The 22,521-nt window shown below is 43.8% G+C and overlaps 1 protein-coding gene across 5 annotated transcripts in view; it reads left to right on the top strand.

Moving 5' to 3' along the window:
* KLHL29 (kelch like family member 29) overlaps positions 1–22,521 on the top strand; it is a 416,272-nt gene that overhangs the window by 379,621 nt on the left and 14,130 nt on the right. For all 5 annotated transcript variants that reach the window (XM_075086712.1, XM_075086713.1, XM_075086708.1 and 2 more), the window contains 4 exons: positions 1,303–1,485; positions 4,247–4,427; positions 13,862–14,055; positions 22,364–22,508. In XM_075086712.1, the coding sequence (XP_074942813.1) occupies positions 1,303–1,485; positions 4,247–4,427; positions 13,862–14,055; positions 22,364–22,508 (703 nt within the window). The remainder of the gene's footprint in view (positions 1–1,302; positions 1,486–4,246; positions 4,428–13,861; positions 14,056–22,363; positions 22,509–22,521) is intronic.

Below are 22,521 nucleotides of genomic sequence, written 5' to 3'. Positions count from 1 at the left end.
TAACCTTGCTTGAATGACACAAATGTATTTTTTGAAAGAGCTAATGAAGAATGACGATAATCCTTTACTCTGAAAGTGCATTTCTCTCCCCTGAAGCTCCTAATCTCTTTTGCTGGCAATCTCACTTCTGCACTTCTGACCCCCCACCCCACCTGTGCACACTTGTCTCAGGGCTGGGCACCATAACACATCACAGCAACAGGTCCGGCCACGAGCACAGCTCCCAAAATTGCGATTCCTTCCAGCTCGTGGTCTCGTGGTCCTGCTTCTTAGCCTACCTCTCCTGGCAACAAGTTGCACTGGGGCTTACAATTGCTACAGTAAGATTTTTAACACTTCTGCTAAATGCTAAACCCAAACTATCCCCAGCACTTGACTCTTGGGGTTGGAGCTAGAAAACATCCCAGAGTTAAACTGCAACCCATCACTGCGGAGATTAATCTGGAGTAACACTCAGATCAGATTTGACTCAGCTCTGGCTCTAAAGTGGGAACAAAAGGTCTGAGACATGGATTGCAAAAGTTTTGTCCATTTGCACAAAGAGAGAACTTGGTTTGCAGTACACCCTGCATGTTGTGGGCTTGGGGGAGCTGTTCCAATACAGATAAATCTCAGTTAATAACTATATTAGGGCAGGGGCTATCCCATCACGTTTCCTAGCACCTAGTACACTAAGATTCTGATCCATGGCTAGAGTACGTGTTACCTACATCTGGAAAACCTGCTTTCTTTGAGGAAAACACAAAAAAAACCCAGCAGAAAATGGTCAGTTCATAGAGTATATGAGAAGAGAAAATCAGGATGAAGAACCATAACCGTAGCCTCAATTTCCTCCAAAAATTAGCTTTTCATGTGAGAACACCTTCTTCAAGTTAAAGTCCAAACATACTTTCCCTGGATAATGGCCAAGCCCCAAAGCTATCGCAATCCTTGACAAAATTCCCATTTTCTTCAGTGGAATGGGAATTTGCTACATACAGGTCTTACTCAAAGAATGTTGAAGTCAACGGACATCTTTACATGGAAAGGCCTTTTTATTTCTTTCCCCTTACAAGTTTTGCCCAGATGGCATGCTCCATCCCAAGTTCTCCCAAGCATGTCCATAGTGTCGTTCCTCACCCACCGCTCTCCCCCCTACACACACTCCCTTTTTTCTCACTCTTCCTCGTTTGACTGCACAGTCTAAAACAGGTTTATATGCAATAGACTAAAATTACCCTGACTGCTGAGTATTTTTCGATAGGCTCCTGCCTATCAAGGTGTCACTTTTTTATAATACTGTTTTTCTTACTTGAATCCTAGGTGTAGCTGAGGTAATAGTCTTAGTTGGGGGTCGTCAGATGATTGGCATGAATCAACGTGCTTTAACAGCAGTCACTTGCTTAAATCCTCAAAACAACAAGTGGTACCCGTTGGCCAGCTTGCCCTTCTATGATCGAGAGTTTTTCAGCGTGGTCAGCGCTGGGGACAACATCTATCTCTCAGGTAAGCATCAGATTTCATAGAAACAGTATCACAGAATGGTTTGGGGTGGAAGGGACCTTTGAAGTCCATCCAGTCCAAGCCCCCTGCCATGGGCAGGGACATCTTTCATTAGACCAGGCTGCTCAAAGCCCCGTCCAACCTGGCCTTGAACACTTCCAGTGACGGGGCATCCACAGCTTCTCTGGGCAACTTGTTCCAGTGTCTCAGCACCCTCATTGTAAAAAATTATGTCCAATCTAAATCTACCTTCTTTCAGTTTAAAACCGTTGCCCCTTGGCCTGTCACTGCAGGCCTTAGTAGGAAGTCTCTATCCATCTGTCTTATAAGCCCTGTTTATATATTGAATGGTGGTAATAAGGTCTCCCTGCAGCCTTCTCTTCTCCAGGCTGAACAACCCCAACTCGCTCAGCCTGTCCTCGTAGGAGAGGTGCTCCAGCCCTCTGACCATTTTTGTGTCCCTCCTCTGGCCCCGCTCCAACAGGTCCCTGTCCTTCCTGTTCTGAGGAGCCCAGAGCTGGACACAGCACTGCAGGTGGGGTCTCACCAGAGCAGAGCAGAGGGGCAGAACCCCCTCCCTCGCCCTGCTGCCCACGCTGCTGGGGATGCAGCCCAGGGCATGGGTGGCTTCTGGGCTGCGAGCGCACATTGCTGGCTTATGTCAATTTTTCATCAACCAGTATCCCCCAGTTCTTCTCTGCAGGGCTGTTCTCAATCATCCCCCAGATTTATGGGCTGGGAGAAAAGTTTCCTCCCTACAACACAGGACATGCAGGAGTTTTACCCAGCTGCTCCTGGGGAAAAAAAAAGGACAAGTGGGCAGGAGGTTGGGAGAGGGGGATTTGCCTGCTTTTATCGCTCTCCATTTCTCTGTGGCGTTAACGTTCTCACAAAATAGTCAACAGCAATATTTTGCAGTTGCAACGTGAAGAAAAGAGGTCTGACAACCATCAAGCGTGCAAAGAGGTTTCACTGCCATAGAAACACAATTTAAAATACTGGCTGTAGTTGACTCTAAATGGTGGGTTATGGAATTTGAGACAGGCAGGCTGAACTGTTGAATATGTGACCTACACTTACAGTATTTGCTTACAGGAGCATTCACGGTTTCTACTTGTTGCTGAGACCTCTCTTTTGACAGTAGTCACTAGCCCTATAATCTTCTTAGTTTCGATGAAACTGAGACCATGTTCCTTAAAAGGCTTTATGTCCCAAAGTAGCTGTCTACACTGCGCCCGTTGCATCACACCGTCTGGTTTTTTGCAGTCTGGTGGTACCTCTGCTTGGCTGGAGGGGGAAAAGCAATTCCCACCAGGCCATGCAAGGATGCTCTGGTGGCAGCTGAGTGGAGGTTTCATGATAAAAAGAGGAGCCTGGCAGGGAGGCGTAGATATGTGCGATCCAAGGACATAGCTGGGAGCACGGATGCACCAGGCAGTACCAGTAAGGGATTACAGCTGTCGCCTTTCCCTTGCCGAGTTCCCTCGCTGCATTTTCTGCAGTAAATCACTGCCTGTGGTGTGAAATTCCATTAATACTGCATACGGGCCCTAAAGATTGATTGGAAATTATTTGTTGCAATTTTTTTGCCCATGCTTATTTTGCTGCTGGAGCAAAAGCCTTCTATGGAAACTTTTGTAAGATGTTGACTTTTAGGTATTCTTAGCCGAGGTACTTTCCAATATGTAGAGCCATTTTAGGCAGTGCCGTACCTGCTAACAAAAGCGGTTGAATCCTAAATTCAAAGCTTACTTCAGCTCTTTCCCTTGGATCTGGATGAGTGACCTGATGGTATTCAGTGACTACAATAGGAGAGCTGAAAGTCCCGCATGGCTGCAAACTTAGCTGAGTGTTGGTGGGTATTTTGCTTTGTTCAAACTTATGAGACACAGGAAAGAGGGAAGGGGAACCAACAGAAGTGGGAATGAACCCCTGCAAGCTCCAAGTACTGGGCCCCACACTGCATAGCATAGGTTTGGAGGGCAAAATACCAAAGAGGAAGCCTGGTTTTCTCATTAAACCACAGAACTGAGTCTAGTTTCTTTTCCTGGCTTGACGGATGACTCCTACTGTGGTCTCAAATCATTTCACCTCTTTATGCTTCAAAACGGGGATAGTAAGACACCCACTAGGTGGCTACGTTGGAAGCTTCAGTCAGAAGTGAAAAAAACGACCAATGTAAATATTTCACTGGAGCACTTTGAACTGTTTTACCAGAGTGGTACAGCTGGTTGTTTCCTTCATCAGCAAATGAAAATAAATAAGAAATTTGTCTCTGAAAATTAGACATTAAGCCTACAGTGCAAGCACTGACTTTATTCTGCCCGTTTATGTGTTGCTTCAATCCATCACTGTATTAAGCATTTTAGATTTCAGACTGGCCTGTGTCTCACAAGCCAAGATAGGCTCTGCCTCCTGACACCTTCTTGCAAGTGTTGCAGTAATTTAATAGACTAGAAGTTATTTATGAACACTGGAAAGGGTCTATCCCCTTATGTACATGCACCTCGTAGTCTGACATCTTGATTTCTTCATGTCATCATATTAAAAAAACCCAGCCTTTGGGGAGCGTGAATAAATGACACAGATATGCATCATCGGAACAGATGCTCAGTATTGAGGGTGATTTATTTTAATTAGTCAAATGTCATTTGAAAAGTTTTTACTTTGTAACTGGCTTTGATTGCTGTGTGCAAAGCTGCTGCCATTCCGGGTCTCACGTAATTCTCCCCTTTTCTTTCCCTCACCCACACGTCGGTGCCAGGCGGCATGGAGTCGGGTGTCACGCTCGCTGATGTCTGGTGTTACATGTCCTTGCTTGATAACTGGAACCTCGTGTCCCGCATGACAGTCCCAAGATGTCGACATAACAGTCTGGTGTACGATGGGAAAATTTATACCATTGGAGGGGTCGGTGTGGCAGGCAACGTTGACCATGTGGAAAGGTAAAAAAAGAAAAAAACCAAAACCATGCTGTTTGCTGGAGCTTTTTCTTCATGCTATGCTAAAGGACCATTTCCCTTTTAAAGGATACATCAAATGGGCTGTATGTTAACATAAGCTTTTATAGCAGCTAAGAAAAGAAGAAACTATGAAGGATTAGATTTCTTTTTAAAGCTTCAGTGGAAAGCATTGTTTCAAAACCAAAGACGAAAGAAGCCGCCAGTTTGTTTGTCGGTTTGCTCGGGGGAAGGAAGAGAAGAATTAAGCTTCTTTGGACATTTTACACAGATTATACAATGAACTAATAAACTTCATTTGAATTTAGTACTGATGAAAGTCTTTACAGACTGCAATAATCCTTTTTTTTTTTTAAACCCAAAAAAAGCAACAGCAAAGTAAGTTTCTCACATGCGCTCTCCTGGTAAAGCACCTCAGCCTTGACCTGGCTGGAAGGAAGAGCCTCCCTTTGGTGGTCTTGGCCTGGGGCTGGGACCTACCAAGCTCCGAGTAAAACAGCCAGTAAATGGAAACAGTTCTGAATTCCTGGCTGAGAGGGGCTGAACAGAGATGGGAGAGAATGGAAATGTCTCCTTTCAAGAAGCCTCCAGATATAAAAGTTTTCATTTTCTCACATGGAACTTAAAAAAAAAAGAAACAAAGGAAGGAACAAAAGCACAAAAGAAACATTTCACAAAGTAGAATTCCAAAACCAGCTAATTTCATGTCAGCCATAACATTCAATAAAACCATAAATGTTGTATGCACATCAGTGTTTTCATTGAAAAATAGAAATGCAATATAAAAGAATATTCCATTCCAAAAAGATCAGTACGGCCCTAGCCTTACCCAAACACTTAAAAATGCGTTGTGACAGTAGATTAATGATACATCTTTGTGAAATGTTTTTCCTTGGTGAATCTGGCAACCAAAAATAGGAGGTTTTTTTTCTTTTTGTCAGTTTTAAGTGCGGAATTTAAATAGTTCTTCAGCAACAGTTTGAAGCAGGGAGTTCCCAGTAAAAGTTGCCTTAACAGGCAAGCCAAAAAAGGATAGGTCTTTAAGAAAGACTTGCAAAAAAAAAAAACCACTTTTTTTCAAAAGGTTAGGATTTAAGATGCTGTCAAAGTATTATTTCTGGATTTTGGTGCTGCAACTTTTATGTTCCATTTATGCAGGGGGTGTTTCTTTTTTGTTTAAGTAGATAACATAAATACTGAATACCAAAACCTGTATTAAAAGATTAAATAATGTTTCAAAGTCAAACACACAGGAAATTAGGAAATGCCAAAAATAAAGCTTCCGTCTGCGGGTCTGCCTTTTGGTACAATCTTCAATCATGTGATCACTTTTTTTTCCCAAAAAAATTTCTGCCTAATTCAGCGCATGGGACAGACCAGTTTGGGGCATGTATGCATGGCCAGGGAGATCCTGTCTGGTGCTGAATGACCACCATTCACATTTAGTTTTGTGTTCCTCCGTGTTCACAAATTTGGCACTAGTTTGCGTAGGAGACAAGGATGTGACGAAAGGAAAGGATGCGTGCCATGCGACAACGTCTGCAGGTAGCCTCCCTTCCCAGGCCAGGCATGGGCTGGAGAACTGACGTCAGTGATGATGCTCTCAGCAGGTCAGGGGAGTGCAGGCAGTGAAGGATGAATGATAAATAATAGCAGTGAATGCAACACGTGAGCGTTGCTTCCCTCCGTACTCTGAGCTTAAGGTGGGCACTGCTTTTGCTTTGGGACTTGCTTTGAAGAAAATCTCCCCATTTTATGCAGATTTTTTTTTCTGATTTATGAAGGTATTTGTTCTGTAATTTAAGTCAGTAAATTTTTAACTAACAGAAATGTTTTTGTGAACATGGGTGGGAGCGAGCCCAGGAAAGAGATGCAGTCTTTCATTCCCTCTCTCAGTGAAGAGGAACATCAAAATAATGCTATTGCAGATAGGTGTCTTGACAGATGTCATTGTTTGAATGATCTCTTTTAATTTTTCCCTGAGTCTCATTTCTTCCTCTGCTCTGATTCACATGGTCTCTTTTTAACAAAGCATCCAAAGCATCAGTCAGTTGAATCAACCCCAAATCAGGCAAAGTCTCCCCCTCTCCTTCCTTCTCATCTCACTCACCCAAGCCCTTGCCACAAATGACACTACAGCCTGCAAAGTCACGCTCAAGCCCTCAACACACCCCGCGTGGCTCAGTGAGAGCAGCCGTGTTGGTTTTCAGTTGTAACAAGCCCACCAAGAGACTTTTATGTGGGAAAGGAGCAGATTTCCTCCCTATCATTTCAGTGCATGCTGTCTCGACCACAATAAGGATGTCTTGTCATGGGGATTTGCTAAATGCGCGGTTATAATTAATCTGCTATTGTCTATGAAGTGACTTGTGAGACGCAGCCATGGAAAAAGTGCAGCATGGCCTCTTGTGGGTTATGCCAAGAAATGAGAGAGGTTTGGGGATGTTTCCTTTTTTATTCTTTGTATTAAATTGACAGTGAGGCTGGCAGAAGCAAAATGTGACGTGGCTGAAGCTGTGTGTTTTGGGAAGGATGTTTCAGGGTCTGCTGTTAGAAATGCAGGTGAGAAAAAGCTGGCCCTCATAGCTGTATGGAGCGAAGTCAGGCCTTTTCAGACAAAAGCATTTCCCATTTGGACCAGACAGCTAATTTGTGCAACTGTTCAGGAATTTAAATCACTGTACCCGTTTTTGCAAGCAATGAGGCTTTCTGAATTTGGGTTGCAACTTTAAAATAAAAAAAAAACATTAAAATACAAAGTAAAGCCACTTTAATTGCTCAGTTATGTGCAGTCATAAGTGTGGTTAATACTCACTTCTTGACTTTGCCCTCTCTTTCTTTTCACTCCCCCCTCAAGAGCTACAAGCGACAGGCCTTCTCCCACCGTATTTCTGTGTGGGCTGCACATTCCTCTTCAAATATTGTGTTGCTTTGGATGGGCTTTTTATCTTTTACTTGTGATACCATCTCTCAAGAGGGTGGAAACCTCTCTGTCATTCCAGCATGTCTTACAAAAGGACTGTAGTAAAATAGTAAGGTGATGCCAAAAATTACATTTACCTCTGAGGTTAACATTTTTCCCCTCAGTGCACGCTCTTGGGTTTTGGCTTGTTTTTCACCCCAAAGGCGGCATCTGAGCTTATACCCCTGTTACCCACCCAGATGGAGGTACGGGGGCTCATCCAGGCCTGATGCATGATGCGGTCCTGGGCTGTGCCACCAGTGTGAAGGGCAACGCACTGGACACCCTCCCTCGCTGGGCCACCTGCCACCTCCCCTCATTCACGTGCAGCTTATCTTCCCCAGCCGCATTTTGCTTTCTGCTTGCTCAGTTAGCTCAAGCATGACCATGCCCAGCTTTGGCCAGGTTTCGATGCGTATTCGCTGGCATAGAGGAGGGCACGTCTCCGGTGCAAAGTGACTTACCCTGACCTCACCAGTTAGCAGCCCCAGAGCATGTAGACGACGGAGAAAATAACATCTCCCAGTTTCCTCTTGTTCTCCACCTGTTTTTCCTGGAATTCTTGGAATATTTCTTCCTAAGTGGTTAAAATCTTACAAAGACAGGTTTATTGCATTTAGTTTTTTAAAAACAGATGTCAGACCATTTTATCTATACATGCTATCACCTGACTGCACCTAATACATCTGCTGCACCATTAGAAAGCATTAAAGCAAGTAGGGAACACTGGATTCCTAATGATTTGTGGCATCAGCTCCTGTGCTCCTGTCTCCTTGCTTTCGGTTGTGTTACTGACGCTGAAGGGCACAGCCTAAACCAGAAATGCTGGTGCCGCTTAAATCAGTGGGTGTTTTCCCATCAACTTCAATAGAGCTGAGATTTTTTTTACCCTTTATCTGCCATTTGTCTGTAAAGAGGCAGTAAAAACTCTGGCTCGATGGATAATATTACAGGACTATCACAAACAGACGAGTAGGAGTAATTCGTTACTCATCTTAAAACAATATGCATGTGCCAGAGGGTCTGATTTATAAGCCCATTTTTGTGGCTGTAGATGGGTATCTATTCAGGGAGAGTTATGGTTTCGGAATGAGCGTTTAGGGAAATAGCGGCACGACTGCAGGTCTCCATCAAGCCCCTCTGGAAAGTTTCTCTGTGACAGGGAGCGAGTCATTAGGTGTTAGGCGAGACGGTATTACACTTCTGTCTTCTTCTGAGCTATGAGTTGTGTTGGGAGGCGGTGAAATGAAGTGGAGCCACAAACTAGTTTTTTAGGTAATGGATGGGCCCTGTAATATATGCAATTTGAGAGCCAAGAAGACTGCGTATGCTGACATGACAATGTATGTGACTAAAAGTGTGGCAATGTGGGTGCTTTGTGGTTATTATCTGTTTGAAGGACAGAAGAAGATGAATCCCCTTGACCTGACATCACTTTTACAATAGGGTTGTCTAAAATTGGGAGATTACTTTGGCTGGCTGTGTGTACTTGGAAGACTGTCTAAAAAAAGTCAATGTAAAAAATAAGCTTTATAAGCTTTAGAAACTGCTTCAGAACCTACTGTTTTATTGATGTCTTAAGAAAATTAACTGTATAGCCTTGTCCAAGGATAGTTTCTTAAGCTCCTCAGAACAGTCAGAAGAAAATAAAACCAGGCAAAAAATAGTAATCCATTAATGTGATTTTAAACAACACGTGAATCATCTGAAGAGCAGATCAATATGACACTGTACAGGTTTATTTTAAATAGCAGCTTTCCAGCAACAGATTTAAATAATATATGAGGAACTGGAGGGTGCCTGTCTGTAAGCGAGTGACCATGATGTAAAGATTTTATAATGTGAATAAATGAAGATATTCATAAGGTTCTTTAACCAAGAAGGAGATAAATTAAAAGGCTGAAGAGGAAAAATATACTGGTTTTAGGTACTGAAGATAGTAAAAATCAAGAAGGCAGAGAGGCAACCAGCGCAGCTTGAAATGAAGGGGTTTCTGCTGTTAATGCTGAGGTGGTAGGAAAAGAGCAAGAAAGGAGGCGTTGAACGAAATGAGTGAAACAGGAGGAGGATCAGGCCCACAGATCAAATCCTAAGAGTGGAGAGTTGTGAAAACTAGCAAGGTTATTTCTGCGCGTGCTCTCTTCAAGCCTGGGCTGTATTTTCTGCTGGGTTCACATAATTTGCAGTATCATGGGTATATAAATAATACATAAACCAGAGGATGGTGACTGCACAGGGGTCAGGTGAGACAACGGTGCTCAGTGCACACGGAGTGCCAGGCGGGGACACGCATGTCCTGCGTGCATGGAAAGCCTGGTGTTGGGAGCATGGCAGGGCCGTGGACCGCGGGGTTGCGGGGACTGCTCTGGGGACAGAGGAAAGCGTGCAAGGGCATCTGTGTAAGACCACATGTGAGTCCATAGCATGCAAGGACTGCAAAACTAGGCGTCAGTCACACGAAGGGAGATGTCCTTGAAGTTTCAAGTTCAGTAAATTGAGTGGGCTTGGTAGGCCCATAGCCAAGGACCGGCGTGGACACACTGGGACTGGAGGGAGCAGTGGAGGAGAGGGAAGAAAAACCTTTGCTTGGCTCGAAGCCATCTCCTATTAAATCTCCATCTACGGCTTCAAACAGGGGAATCAAATGCAAAGCTTGCCTAATGGAAAGAGATCAAAGTGATTATTCTTTAAATCAGTTCCCTCCCTGCTGGCCCTTGAGCAGAGCTGCTGTTAAGGGCAGCCGAGGAGCCCCAGTAGCACTAGTGGCAGTGGAGTGATGGCAATGCCGGAGATGGCACGACAGATGGAAAGGCCCTAGGGCAGAGAGGTAAAGCAGGTGTCATTAGTTCCTGTCCTGGAAGGTTACAAAAATTCAACTTTATTCATTTTTAAACCAATTTAGTTAATCTGGTGCAAATCCTTGTGTGAACACGTTAAGAGCCAACTTGAGATAGACCAAAATGATGGAAACCTGCCTTGCAGAGACTTAAGGAGCTTACACTACTTAGTTTATCCCATAGAAGGTGAAGAGGTGATTTGATTATTTTCTGCAAGTCCATACATGAAAGAGAGTGATTTGATAGCAGACAGCTTTATAATCCAACAGAAAAGAGAAAAAAAACCAACTTACTTTCTGGTCAGTGGGAGCTGAAGCAAAACAGAGACTATAAATCAGGTCTACGGTTTTGAAAGGAGGGAATGAACCAGAGGAAAAAATTCCTGGGGGATGGAGGGACTTGATGGACAGGTATCAGGAAGTCTTGAAGGCACCAAATTTTCTTCTTCAGCCCCAGGGGTAAGTTAGGCACGCACTTAAGGGGATTGCTTCACTGAGCAGCCTATGTAAAACCCACGTTAGATGCTTGTGTTAGGTGGACAAGGACTGGCTTCTGGTTCGCTGATTTTTTAAACCAACTGACCCTCAAGACAAGAGTAGTTTTTTAAGCTGCCCCACTTGCACCTATCTCCAGTAAATTTGCAGCCTTTGGCTTTCAGCAGATGAAGTTAAACTGGTCATTTTTGTTTCCTGGTGGCAGATGAAGGAGGATAGGAGAAAGAAAGATTAGTTCTGTCATTGTAGACCATAAACAGAGAGCAGCGAGTGGGTGAGAAATAGAGTCGAGGGGACCTGAGGTCCCAATAGTGAAATTCATCCAAAAGAAGGACAACTCTTTTTGCAACTTGAACCTTTCTCCAGTATTTCTATAGATGTGCTCCTCAGCCACTCCCAGCCCCCAGCATATGTGAAGGATGTAACCCCTCCTTCCCAAAATCTTGAGGATCAGAAAGTCGTTGGCATGAACATATCAGTCTTGGGAACTGTGGTCGCCGGGTACTTCTGCCAGTGCCGGGGAAGGGAGCACGGCTGCTCACCGTCCCATCTCGGACCACTTTGACTGGCCACAAATGTTCCTGGTGCTAGGTCACAGCGGATGGTATGAGACAGTAAGTATCAGGTGACAGGTATAATTTATAGCTTAGAAGCTAAGGAACTAAAAAGGCACATTAGGTCAGTTCTTTTCAGCTCTGTGTCTTTGCACAGTTTCTAGCTAGTTATAACCAATTTCTTTACCAGCTTTTAATTTACAGTAAGACATCAACAATTAAATTACCAAGCCCCAGATTACTACAGTTAACCAAGTGTAACCCAAAAACAGCGTATGAAACGTTATATAATGCAGCATTTTTGTATATCTGCTAGGATGGGTGTGAGTGCTGCCCCGAGTGCTGTGGGCAAACGCAGGAGCTGCAGCATATGGTGTCTCACCTGGAGGAGCTGCTTTTGCAAATCTGCATCTGCAGGCTTGAGTTTGGTACCAAGCATTAAGAATCAGCCCAGTATAGGTGTGTCACCTTGAATGCTCCCAGCGCCATGTTGTTTAATCTCGTTATATTTCTCCCCTTTGATCACTTTGTTGTAGATGAATTTAATTTCTCAGTAACTAATTTACAGCATTGTACAAGGCAGTTCTCCATGCTCATTATAAGGGACTTTCCTCATCTTTTTTAGTTAAAGTTTGCCTCCCTCCTGCTTTTGCTTCATTTTTAATGAATGTGTTAATTACTTTCGGTTATATTACTTGGAAACTCATTAACGCATTTTCATTAAGAACATTATTTTGCGCTGTTTCCACCACTTATATCTTTTGTCCCTTTTCCCCAGGTTTGGGCAGTGAGACTTTGAGTGACATGTCGCAGAAGGAGAATTCCCCTATCGCTAAATCTTTTTTTACAGATGGGTTCATGGTCATGGATTCGTTTCATGTCTGCATATTGCATATCTCTAATATTAAGAGCAAAAGCCCTGAATGGGTGATGACGGCTTCTGTTCTTGCAGTCAACAATTCTGAATAATCACTATGCAGGAAACTCCTATTTGACTGAATGTGCCATTACATGGAAATACAGAAGCCTAAAAAAAAAATCACATTATTTTCCACTGTCTCCAAGACTCATTTTAGAGCAGCTATTTGGATCCCTGCCATATTATCTTTAAAAAAAAAAAAGATGGCTGTACTTGTGACATTGTCTAAACTGAATCTTCATCTGTGGATTATTAACTGCACATCCCTTATGGTCAATGGCTTAATTAAATCAGATACTGATGACCTTAAAACTAATTTAGCATTTTCATGCATACTCTTTTCTGTTTGCTTCATGTCAAATATGGATGCAATGGTGAAATCTTATTCCAGCATTAACGTTTGCAGCTTCTTGCAATGAAGCACAGTAGTTTGGTTTCACAATGAAAATTAAATAGAAGCAACTTATTCTGGCACAACACATGCATCGCTGGTCAGTTAGCTAGAGTAAAAAGAGCTATCGTGTTGCATTATGTTGCAGGTGAGATGTGTTCCACAAGCTGAACAACTCAAGTATATTAACGGCTGTGGTTGCTATCACTGCACTGATTTGCAAGAATAATCGTAGACTGTCCTGAGCTGGAAGGGACCCACAAGGATCATCGTGTCCAGCTCCTGTCCCTGCACAGGACAGCCCCAAATTCACACCATGTCTCTGAGGGCCATGTCCAAGTGCTTCTTGAATATCGCCAGGCTGGTGCCGTGATGCCTCCCTGGGGAGCCTGTTCCAGGGCTCCACCACCCTCTGGGGGAAGAACCTTTCCCTAATATCCAACCTAACCCTCCCCTGGCACATCTCCCTGCCATTCCCTCGGGCCCTGGCGTTGGTGACCAAAGAGATCAGCGCCTGCCCCTCCTCCTGCCCTTGGGAGGAAGCTGCAGAGCGCCATGAGCTCTGCCCTCAGCCTCCTCTGCTCCAGGCTGAACAAACCAAGGGGCTTCAGCTGCCCCTCATAAGGCTTCCCCTCTAAACCCTTCACCAACTTCGTGGCCTTTCTTGGGACACTCTCCAGTAGCTTTATACCCTTAATATACTGCGGTGCCTAAAACTGCACCCAGCACTCGAGGTGAGGCCGCCCCAGCGCGGAGCAGAGCGGGACAATCCCCTCCCTCGCCCGGCTGCGATGCAGGGCTCGGTGCCCCCTGGGGCACGGTTGGCCCCCTTGGCTGCCAGGGCACGCTGTTGGGTCATGTTCAACTTGCCATTGACCAGAATCCCCAGGTCCCTCTCCATGGCTGCTCTCCGTTGAATACTCATTAATAGAAATTAATTAGTGGAAGACATCTCAACAAAGATGTCCAGAGTTTCTTTAGCTGGGACTATGAGATTTGAGAGGCACATGCAGAAAACAGTACCAGCTTTCTCTGGGCTTTTCTCAATGGTTTAAGAGCTTAGAAAAAGCATTAATTGCACTGTTTACCAAGTGGCTGAATTTATAGGATGTTAGAAAATACATTTCCACCTCTGCTTTTCTTCTGCTTGTCAATCTGCCTTTCTGTTATATCCCAGCCTGCTTTCTCTGTCTGTCTATCCTGTCTTTACTGTTCACCCAGCATTGCGCCATCTCAGCTCACTCCAGTTGCTGTCATCCTAGGTACGATACGATAACCAACCAGTGGGAGACCATCGCTCCTCTGCCAAAGGCTGTCCACTCTGCCGCTGCAACCGTTTGCGGTGGGAAGATCTACGTCTTCGGTGGGGTGAATGAAGCCGGACGAGCTGCAGGAGTCCTGCAGTCCTACATCCCTCAGACTAATTCGTGGAGTTTTATAGAGTCTCCGATGATTGGTAAGGGATGCGTGGTGTCAGAGTAAACCCATAGTACAACAGAAATTTCTGTGCTACAGGTATTTCAATGCCTTTGCAGAAAACAAATGAGTTGGGGGTGAGGGGCGATATGTTTACAACAGATTGACAGGAATGCATGGTATATTATACCAGAGACACAATTATCTGGATCTTTACTGAAGGCGATTGTCACTCTTTAATACAGCTAGTTATCAGCTAGAAGTGATGAGTTCAAAGTAGAGGAGAAAGGAAAGCAGTTATTAGGTATGGACAACTAGTAATTTTAGATCCAAAAAATCGCAAAGTGCAGTGAAACTTCATCCTGGCATCGTGTTGCTCCATGCAGTTTTACAACACTGCTCAGTTAATGGGTTATTACTCATGGGTTTGTTAAAATGCCTCCTGTCCCATGGGAAGTGACGGTCATTCTTAACTGGGATTTACCAGTGGTGTCCAAAGGCATATGTGCTTCAGAGGCTGAAATCTCCGAGACATGTAGATTATTAAAACTGTGTTTATTAGTTTATGATGCCCTTGAGCTCACTGAACACATCACATGTTACAGATCAAAAAGCCAACCTCAGAGGTACAGACTTCCTTCCAAAATTAGGGTAGTGCTCAAAAGATGGCAACTTATTTGCTTTCCATGGTGATTTGCACCCTGAGTGTTTAGGCTGCTTTTGAAAATGAGGTTTAGCGTTCAGCTTCGTGAGGACATTACTGTAGGGTGACAGCTGACTTGGGCCACCTGCTCTGTGCTGGGTGGCTGTGGGCAGCCTTCGATCTGGCTGTATTCAGGTGGCCAAAGAAACAGCGCTCATACAGTCATCACAGAGAAGCTGCTTTGGGGTGGTTTGCTTTTGCATCCTAGAGTCGTAAAATCATAGAACCATAGAATGGTTTCAGTTGGAAGAGACCTTTTAATGGTCATCTAGTCCAACCCCCTGCAATGAGCAGGGACATCATCAACTCAGGTTGCTCAGAGCCCCAACCAACCTGACCATGAACATTTCCAGAGATGGGGCATCTACCACCTCTCTGGGCAACCTGTTCCAGTGTTTCACCATCCTAAACCTCTTAGTCGCATTGAAACTGTGACATGAGGTGCTTCATTTAAAACAAAAAATCATGGTCTCAGTATTGAGCCCAGTAAAGCAATAAGAGTAGCAAGTAGTAAATTATAGAATTACAGTTATAAGGTGTTCAGGTAAGGCCTAAGCATATTCAGAAAGCTAAAATAAGCTGCTCTTACTATAGCTTGTTATAATTACTATGACTCTCTTCTTGGGGTTCCCTAGTAGATCAGGTCATGAGGAGCTGGTACAGCCACAGCTGTAGCCTCCCCTGCGCAGCCAGTGCTGCTGCTTTCTGACTCCCTTGCTGCTGTTTGTGTTCAGCCTAACATAACATGACATGCATATGATGCAGCATGAAGAGCCCAGCGGGAGGGCGTTAACCGGCAAAAGTCATGTTTATGTAATACAGCAGTGCAAACAACCCTATTGCCTGGCTTTTTCCATCACATGGCTACAGCTGCTGCTGTTCATTTAATCCACTGACTGACAGTATGAGGTTTTCCTGTACTCAGAGCGTATTGCAAAAATGAATGCATTATGCAAAGAGGTATTCCTTTTCCTTACCAAAATAGTACAAGTGCCACAGGAGCTAAGAAATCATTCCCTGGGCTCATTATACTGTCTAGCAGGCATCAACACCACGCGTGCTTGGAAAAAAATCATCCAAACCATCCAGAGTGGGTTCGTCATCCATTGTTGTAATGGACATGTACTATTATTTCCTAACAAAAATACATGAAAGATACCGGTGAAGTTAAAAGATGGTATTTATGTTTTGGTATAGGCAAAGTTAATTAGTTAAGCTGAAGGCATTAAAATACATGATGAAGTGCGTAGTTGCTCTGTGTCTTTGCTGGGAAAGGTATAACATCAATTTATTTGCAAATAAAGTAAGATAACAGAGCCTGAAAAACTGCACCCCAGTGGAGAATGTCTGGGAAACTGAACTGATGGGATGCCTGATCTTCACTAACAGGCTGTGGGAATACCAGGAATATACCTTAATTTCTCCAGCTTTACAAGCACCTTAGCATCACCTGTATTTATAAAGTATCCCTCAAGACTAGATGCTATGCCAAGTGCAGTAGAGTCAACATTTATTTAAAAAAAGAGGGAGTAGAAGGAGTCTTGGGGTGCTTTTACAAAATGGAGCTTTGATAAAGCCTGAGCTTATCATTGCGGAGGTGCCTTTGACAGCCTCAGAACGTTTTTGTGTTGTTTTGTGAATTCTTAACATGTCCTTCTGAGCTAAGTCAACTGAGACATCTGACGGTGAGTTGTGTTGGTTAAGGTCACCCCAGAGATCAGTGAAACTTGTTTGACCTCAGATAGGACAACAGATTATTTAAAAACACCTCAAGCATGCTCAGATATGCAACAGTAAATGCAGGTATTGAAAGCAGCCAAGGTGTCTAGAGATTTTTAGACCAATAGTACCTGTTGCAAGTCACTGTGGTGTTTCATGACAGTGAGTTGAACACATTTGAACCCAACTGGTCCATCCCTGTGCCAGCCTAAGACAAGGCAACACTGGCATCAGCCATGGCAAGGGGGAGGGTCATTTTTTGGCTAATCTGAAGGGAGGTGAGGCAGGCTGGAGAGTGACATCCTGTCTGTGCAGAGGAGATCTGGAGCGGGGACCAATAGCGTGTCCACACGCATCAGCCCTTGCTCTCATCTGCCTGGATTTCTTCTAGGAATAAGCAGTGAATTCACTCCCAGTTTCTATTTATTCTTTAGCCTTTACCTGCCAGGAGGTGTTGGGACATGGATGCCTGTGTGCAGTAGGTATGACACTAGGCTCACCAACACATTGTACATGGATGCTTTGGTAGCCTTTGGGCAGGTATTGATTGCACACATCCATGTTTGGAGAGGAGAGGGTCTTTCTCAGTGCCCCATCCCTTGCCTCGCCTCTGTCCCCTCAACCTTTGGAGCCGGCAGATGTTCCTGCAGCAGCAGAGCGCACAGCTTGATGTTACTGGGCTTTCACAGTACATGTTTTTTGATAAACCACCTTGCACATCCCCTTCTTGTGCTTTTCGCTGTGAGAAGTGTGCTGCTGTTGAGCCAAAGTCCTACAACAGTAAATGAACCCAGGCTGCATACGTGCAGCTCCTGCCTTTCCATTTCTTGCCAGGCTGTCCTATACAGCTCTGCTAGAAATGTATTTCATGCCCAGCTTCCTGAGGTTTGTCGTATTTAACAAGATGGCCATCGACATGCTGAAGTCAGTGATTGTAAGTAAGCCTAATTATCTTGTCACTGCCTTTTAGTTCACTTAGTGCCTTCATGCCAGGGCACTAAAATATACCTTTTTTGATACCCTGAACTGTCAATGTCTGTACCTGTGGAATTACAAGTTTTTATTATGTTTCTGGATTGTAAGAAAACCAATGTCTAATCATCACCGCTATTAAATTTTAAAATCTGGTGAGAACTGTGGGAACACAGAGGTCAAAGAACTATGAGCATTTCTGGTTCCTAATCCAAGTATCTAGTTCCTCACCACACCATTTAATCCTGCAGTGATATGTCCAACCAAAGTGCGACAATCACAGAATTAAGAATGGAAGAAATATCTGGAAAACAATATTAGCAGCATCTGTCCATTTTTACTGCACTGTCCCATGGCTTATGTTGGTTAAAATACATATTCATTGCCATGAACTTATTTTTGGACTTTACAGGAAAAATCAGATGTATGTCTTGGCCCTCTCCCTAAGGCCAATACTTTGGTACCCATGTGTGGGTTTGGCCGGGTCTCACCTAGAATTCTCAAGGCAATGAGTGTTTCGTCTCATACTTCAAAGTATTTTTGTTCCCATGACTAGTTCTTAGTATTTTTTCCACTAGTAAGCTTGAATTTTACTTTCCTTTGTCTCACCCATTTCTCCTCTGTATATGCCATATCCTCCATTCAGACTGGATTTTTCCACTCCTTCATGTGCTCCCCCTACACATACTTTCTCTGCGCTCTACTCAGCAAAGTCAGTATTTCTGTGTCTGCCCTTCATCAGATGTCCTCCCTTTCACTTCCTACCTCTGCTTCACCTGGGTGGCTGTGCTTTTCCAACTCTCTTCAGTTCATCAACATTTTGGCTGTAATTTTGATGCTGAAACTGCCCTGCCATGGCAGGTGGAGCCTTCTGCTTTGGCACAGGCGATCCCCGCCACACATACACAAAAATGAACCGTTTGCAAGTGAGGACACTTAACTTTGGGGTCTCTGAGGAGGGTTTGCCCAAGGGTCGTTGGGGAAACCATAGCACCCTGCACCTGGCTGCGTAGTTATGAGAAATCAGCCAGCCTGAGAGCTGCGTGCCTGAAGGGCTGACATCCGAGACCCTGCTGTTAATTGCAATATCTGCACTTCGGCCTCACAAGCTATGTTAAGGATCAGACTGCAGTCTCCCGGCTGCTGTGGGATGTTATCCATTTCTATGCCATTCTTGAGCTTATCTGCATAGTATTCAGGGAGGGGGAAGGGCGCTTACTATTAAAAGCTTTAGTTACTATTAAAAGATTTAGTTTGTATTAACTAGTCTCCTTTCTCCAATCTGCTTCATCATGTGCATCAACCCCACCACCATCCACCTGCATGTGCAGGGAGACCATTCAGTTGGCATTATATCTGGACTGGTGGCATGCCCACATTTCTTCTTCCTGATAAAAATGTTTGACTAGCTTGGTTTTAATAATCTGTTTCCATATGAAGTGCTGCAGCCATTCATTTTGATGCCACTTCAGGCTCTGAGCAAGTGCTTTACTGGAAGGCAACATAAGATCTTTAAGCAATCATGGAGGGGGAAGCAGAACTGTGCTACTTGACCATATACTGTACCGAGAGATACAAGAGCCACGGAACACATCACAGACAGCGCGCTGTCGTTACTAAGTGAGGAGAACACCAGTAGGTTAAATTTTCAGCCCCATGTAAAGTACACCTCTGGCTGAAGGATTGTTGTTGAGTGCATACCCCTTCCCACAATGACCTGTCACTAGAATAGAAATACATGCGTATTTTCCTATAGCAACAGCAAAGGAGAATGATGTTATGATGTTATCCACTTGGAGAAAAGAGTGCCTTTTATCTATTATTTCCTTTACATTTATTCTGCCTTTTAATCTCAAGTGTGCTTGCTGTCGTGGACAAATCCCATTTAAGATTTTCCAACCTGAAATGGATTACTATATGCAACAGCCTGAGCGCTTTAATTTTGAAGGGGAAAGGAGGCTGTTCCTCTGTTTCCGTGCTTCCTCTCCCCTTTCTTCTTTCCCTCCACCAGGCTTTTGAAATAACCAATGTCCCCGCTGTATCCCGCGGTAAGCCTCTGACCCACAGGAGCTCATGGTCATGCCCAGCAGCATTGACCAAAAAGCCCAACCAGAACATGCTTTTGCAAAATACGGCTCCCCAACCAGCCACCTTGGACTATGAGCATATTAAGGACTTCCAGCAGCGACAGAAGTTGGAGTCTCCTGTTTGCATGGGGTTACCAAGCCTTGGAAGGGACAACAACAAGGGAAGGCTGTGGGTAGCACTTTGGATGAAGTAAGGTCAAACACTGAGAGTGGTAACCCACACGTAGGTAGCAGGAATGACGGCTTGAGTTTTCCAAGCTCCCTGTATCCATGATCAATTTCTGGCTCCATAGTAACATAACAAAAATAAAATCCACTGTTTTCTCTCTGCCGGTCACTGGAGGGGTGTCCCTCGTGTCTTTCTGCCATATCTTTGTGAGGATCAGGAGACTGTATGCTGTGAACTTCTCCCTTCCTGAAAGAAAGAGCAGAGATTTCCCTGTTCTCTATCTCTGGCTTACTTTATACCAATTTATGAAATTATAGCTAAAGCCAAAAGCAGTAAAAAGACAAGAGAGAGGTGATGTATTGAAAAATTGATGAGAGTCAAACACGATTGCATCTTAAAAAAAAAGGAAAGAAAAAGACTATCAGACTGTCTGCCTATTTGAAAAGAAAAAATAAGTCACTATAAAAATAACCAAGGGGTTTTCCTCTTTCTTTAACAAAAAGGAATGTGAAGTCAGTGATTCAGTCTCCTGAGAAGTCGTCGTTTCTGCCTTGAGGGAGCCCCAAATAATTTCCCTGTGAGATTTGGGAGCTGAGCTCTGTTGTCTTTTATTCGAGAGTTTCATTCTGCAAGATAGTGCTAGTCGAAGTAAAAAACACGGAAGATGTGATAATTAAATATGGAAAATTTCTGATGGGTGTCTTAACTGGAAAGAATGTCACATATGCAAGTCTGATTTGGAAAGGGATGTGAGACGGTTTGTTAGGACAGATAAGTCTTTCTGATGAATTATAGTGGCTTAGTGGCACCGAGAAGAAACTGAATACTCCTTGTTCTATTTTCTGGATGAATTAGTTTCTTCCCATCTGTTCCCAAGGATCAGTGACATTTTCCTAATACATCCGTGTTTTTTTGACATATGCCTGTAGATACTCAGCATAATAGAAGTCCAACTTTAACCCATAACATGTTTAGTCTGTTTTCACACTGGGTGCTGCACCCCTGTACGTCCCCCAGGCGTGCACCAGCGTGGGGTGAGATGAACTGAGCCAGACCACCCCATGGCCGTGCTGGAACAGAAGCAGACACCACAAACCCATTATTTTCCTACTAGTTTAACCAGTTCAAACCCCAGTTGAGGAAATTACCTCTCTTCTGGAGATGTTTGTCAGCTTTTGCTTAACTCCCGTCAAATTCAATATCTTGTTAAATATTTAATGGAATAAAGTGGTTTTACAAGAGCCTCAGGGTTACAACACCAGCCGTGCGAGAGGTAAGCAAATGCCAAAAGTAAAGCTGCTGGGGCTGGTTTAAGCCCATCTTTTTCTGTGTTCGTAAAAGGATACAGTCATAGAGTTATGGATCTGGAAGGAACATACATACCCCTTCGACGTTATGTAGAGGCCATTATCAAAGGTGTAAGAGCACAGTAAAGATGGTATCGCACCTCCTCTCCAGTGAGCTGCCCCTGACTCCCTGCACTCGGGAGGAGGGTTGCAGGAGCTGAAGCCAGCAGGACTGTGTCCAGGCTGATTCTCCACTGGGGATGGAAGAGGATCACCCTTTTCTGAGCATATAAAGATGGAGATTTTGGAGAGGCTTTAACATATAGGTACATATGGATAATTTCCATAAGAGTGTCCCCACACTCCAGGGTAGTGACCCAGGAAATGTCTGCTTCACACCCCAAAGGGTGTAGGATCTTGCTTGCTAGAGAACTGGTTGTGAGGCTTATTTTAACTCAAATAAAGCAATGTATTTTCCCATCTTTTGTTCCCAGACACTGCTAATTGGTTTCACTGAAATGTTGATTGAAAAAACCTGTATCACATCACTGTATCACATCAAGGCAGACACCATCATGAGAAATTTCAGCCCAACTGGCTCATATTTAATAATGTGCATATGGCGTGCTAGCAGCATACAGGACAACTCCACTAATTAAATTAGAATTATTTTATTTGATAATTTATGGTTAGTTTTACCAATATTTCTAATAATGCCACAGATAACACAAGAATTTTAAAGCATCCTTGGAAACTCTGATTTGACTTAGGATAAGGGACTTGCTTAATTGCAAACTCCAACCTCACACAGTTCATTGCTAAAATACAGAACTGCTTGGAGATACACACATGTGAAAATAAAAATACAGTTGAATTTACAAGGCAGATGAAGGGGGAAAAAAAAGTCAGGTCTTAGAAAATCTTCTGGATTATGTGGGTGACCTTCCCACAAGCAAAAGCAGAGTACAAAAGAGAATCAATTATTGGATATTATTAAGCAGGTCTCTGCACTGTGTGTTTCTTCTGTACTTTGCTGCTGCACAGGCATGGGAAGCATCTGAGTTGAAATTTGCAGCAATTCAAAATTCTGAAACAACTTGACATCTTAATTTCATATGTAAGAGTGGAGCTTTCACAGTGACTCCATTAGGCTTCGGGAGAGGATAATTGTACTTTACCAGTTTAGAGGGAGGCGCGTACTGGGGGATGAAGGACTGATGAACTTTAAAAGTGCCTTTGAGAACTTGGAGAAAGAAGTACAAAACCAGGAAAGGTTTCCTCATTTTTCTTTTCCTAGCCTTGGAGGTGTAGAGAAACGTGACTTATCTATAAATAAGGGGAATGTATAAATAAAAAAAACAGTCTCCAAACCTGAGCCTAAAACTGATCTCAGTGTTGCTTTCCATTGACAGATAACAAATATGCTCCTGCAGTCACTCTCAATGGGTTCATCTTTATTCTTGGAGGAGCTTATGCACGAGCAACCACGATCTATGACCCAGAGAAAGGCAATATTAAAGCAGGTCCCAACATGAACCACTCCAGGCAGTTCTGCAGGTGAGAAAAAAAA

This window comes from Phalacrocorax aristotelis, chromosome 3 (assembly GCF_949628215.1).
Source record: "Phalacrocorax aristotelis chromosome 3, bGulAri2.1, whole genome shotgun sequence".
Taxonomy (NCBI): Eukaryota; Metazoa; Chordata; class Aves; order Suliformes; family Phalacrocoracidae; genus Phalacrocorax; species Phalacrocorax aristotelis.
The sequence above is the reverse complement of the archived record's forward strand: the minus strand, read 5'-3'. Positions and strand labels throughout refer to the sequence as shown.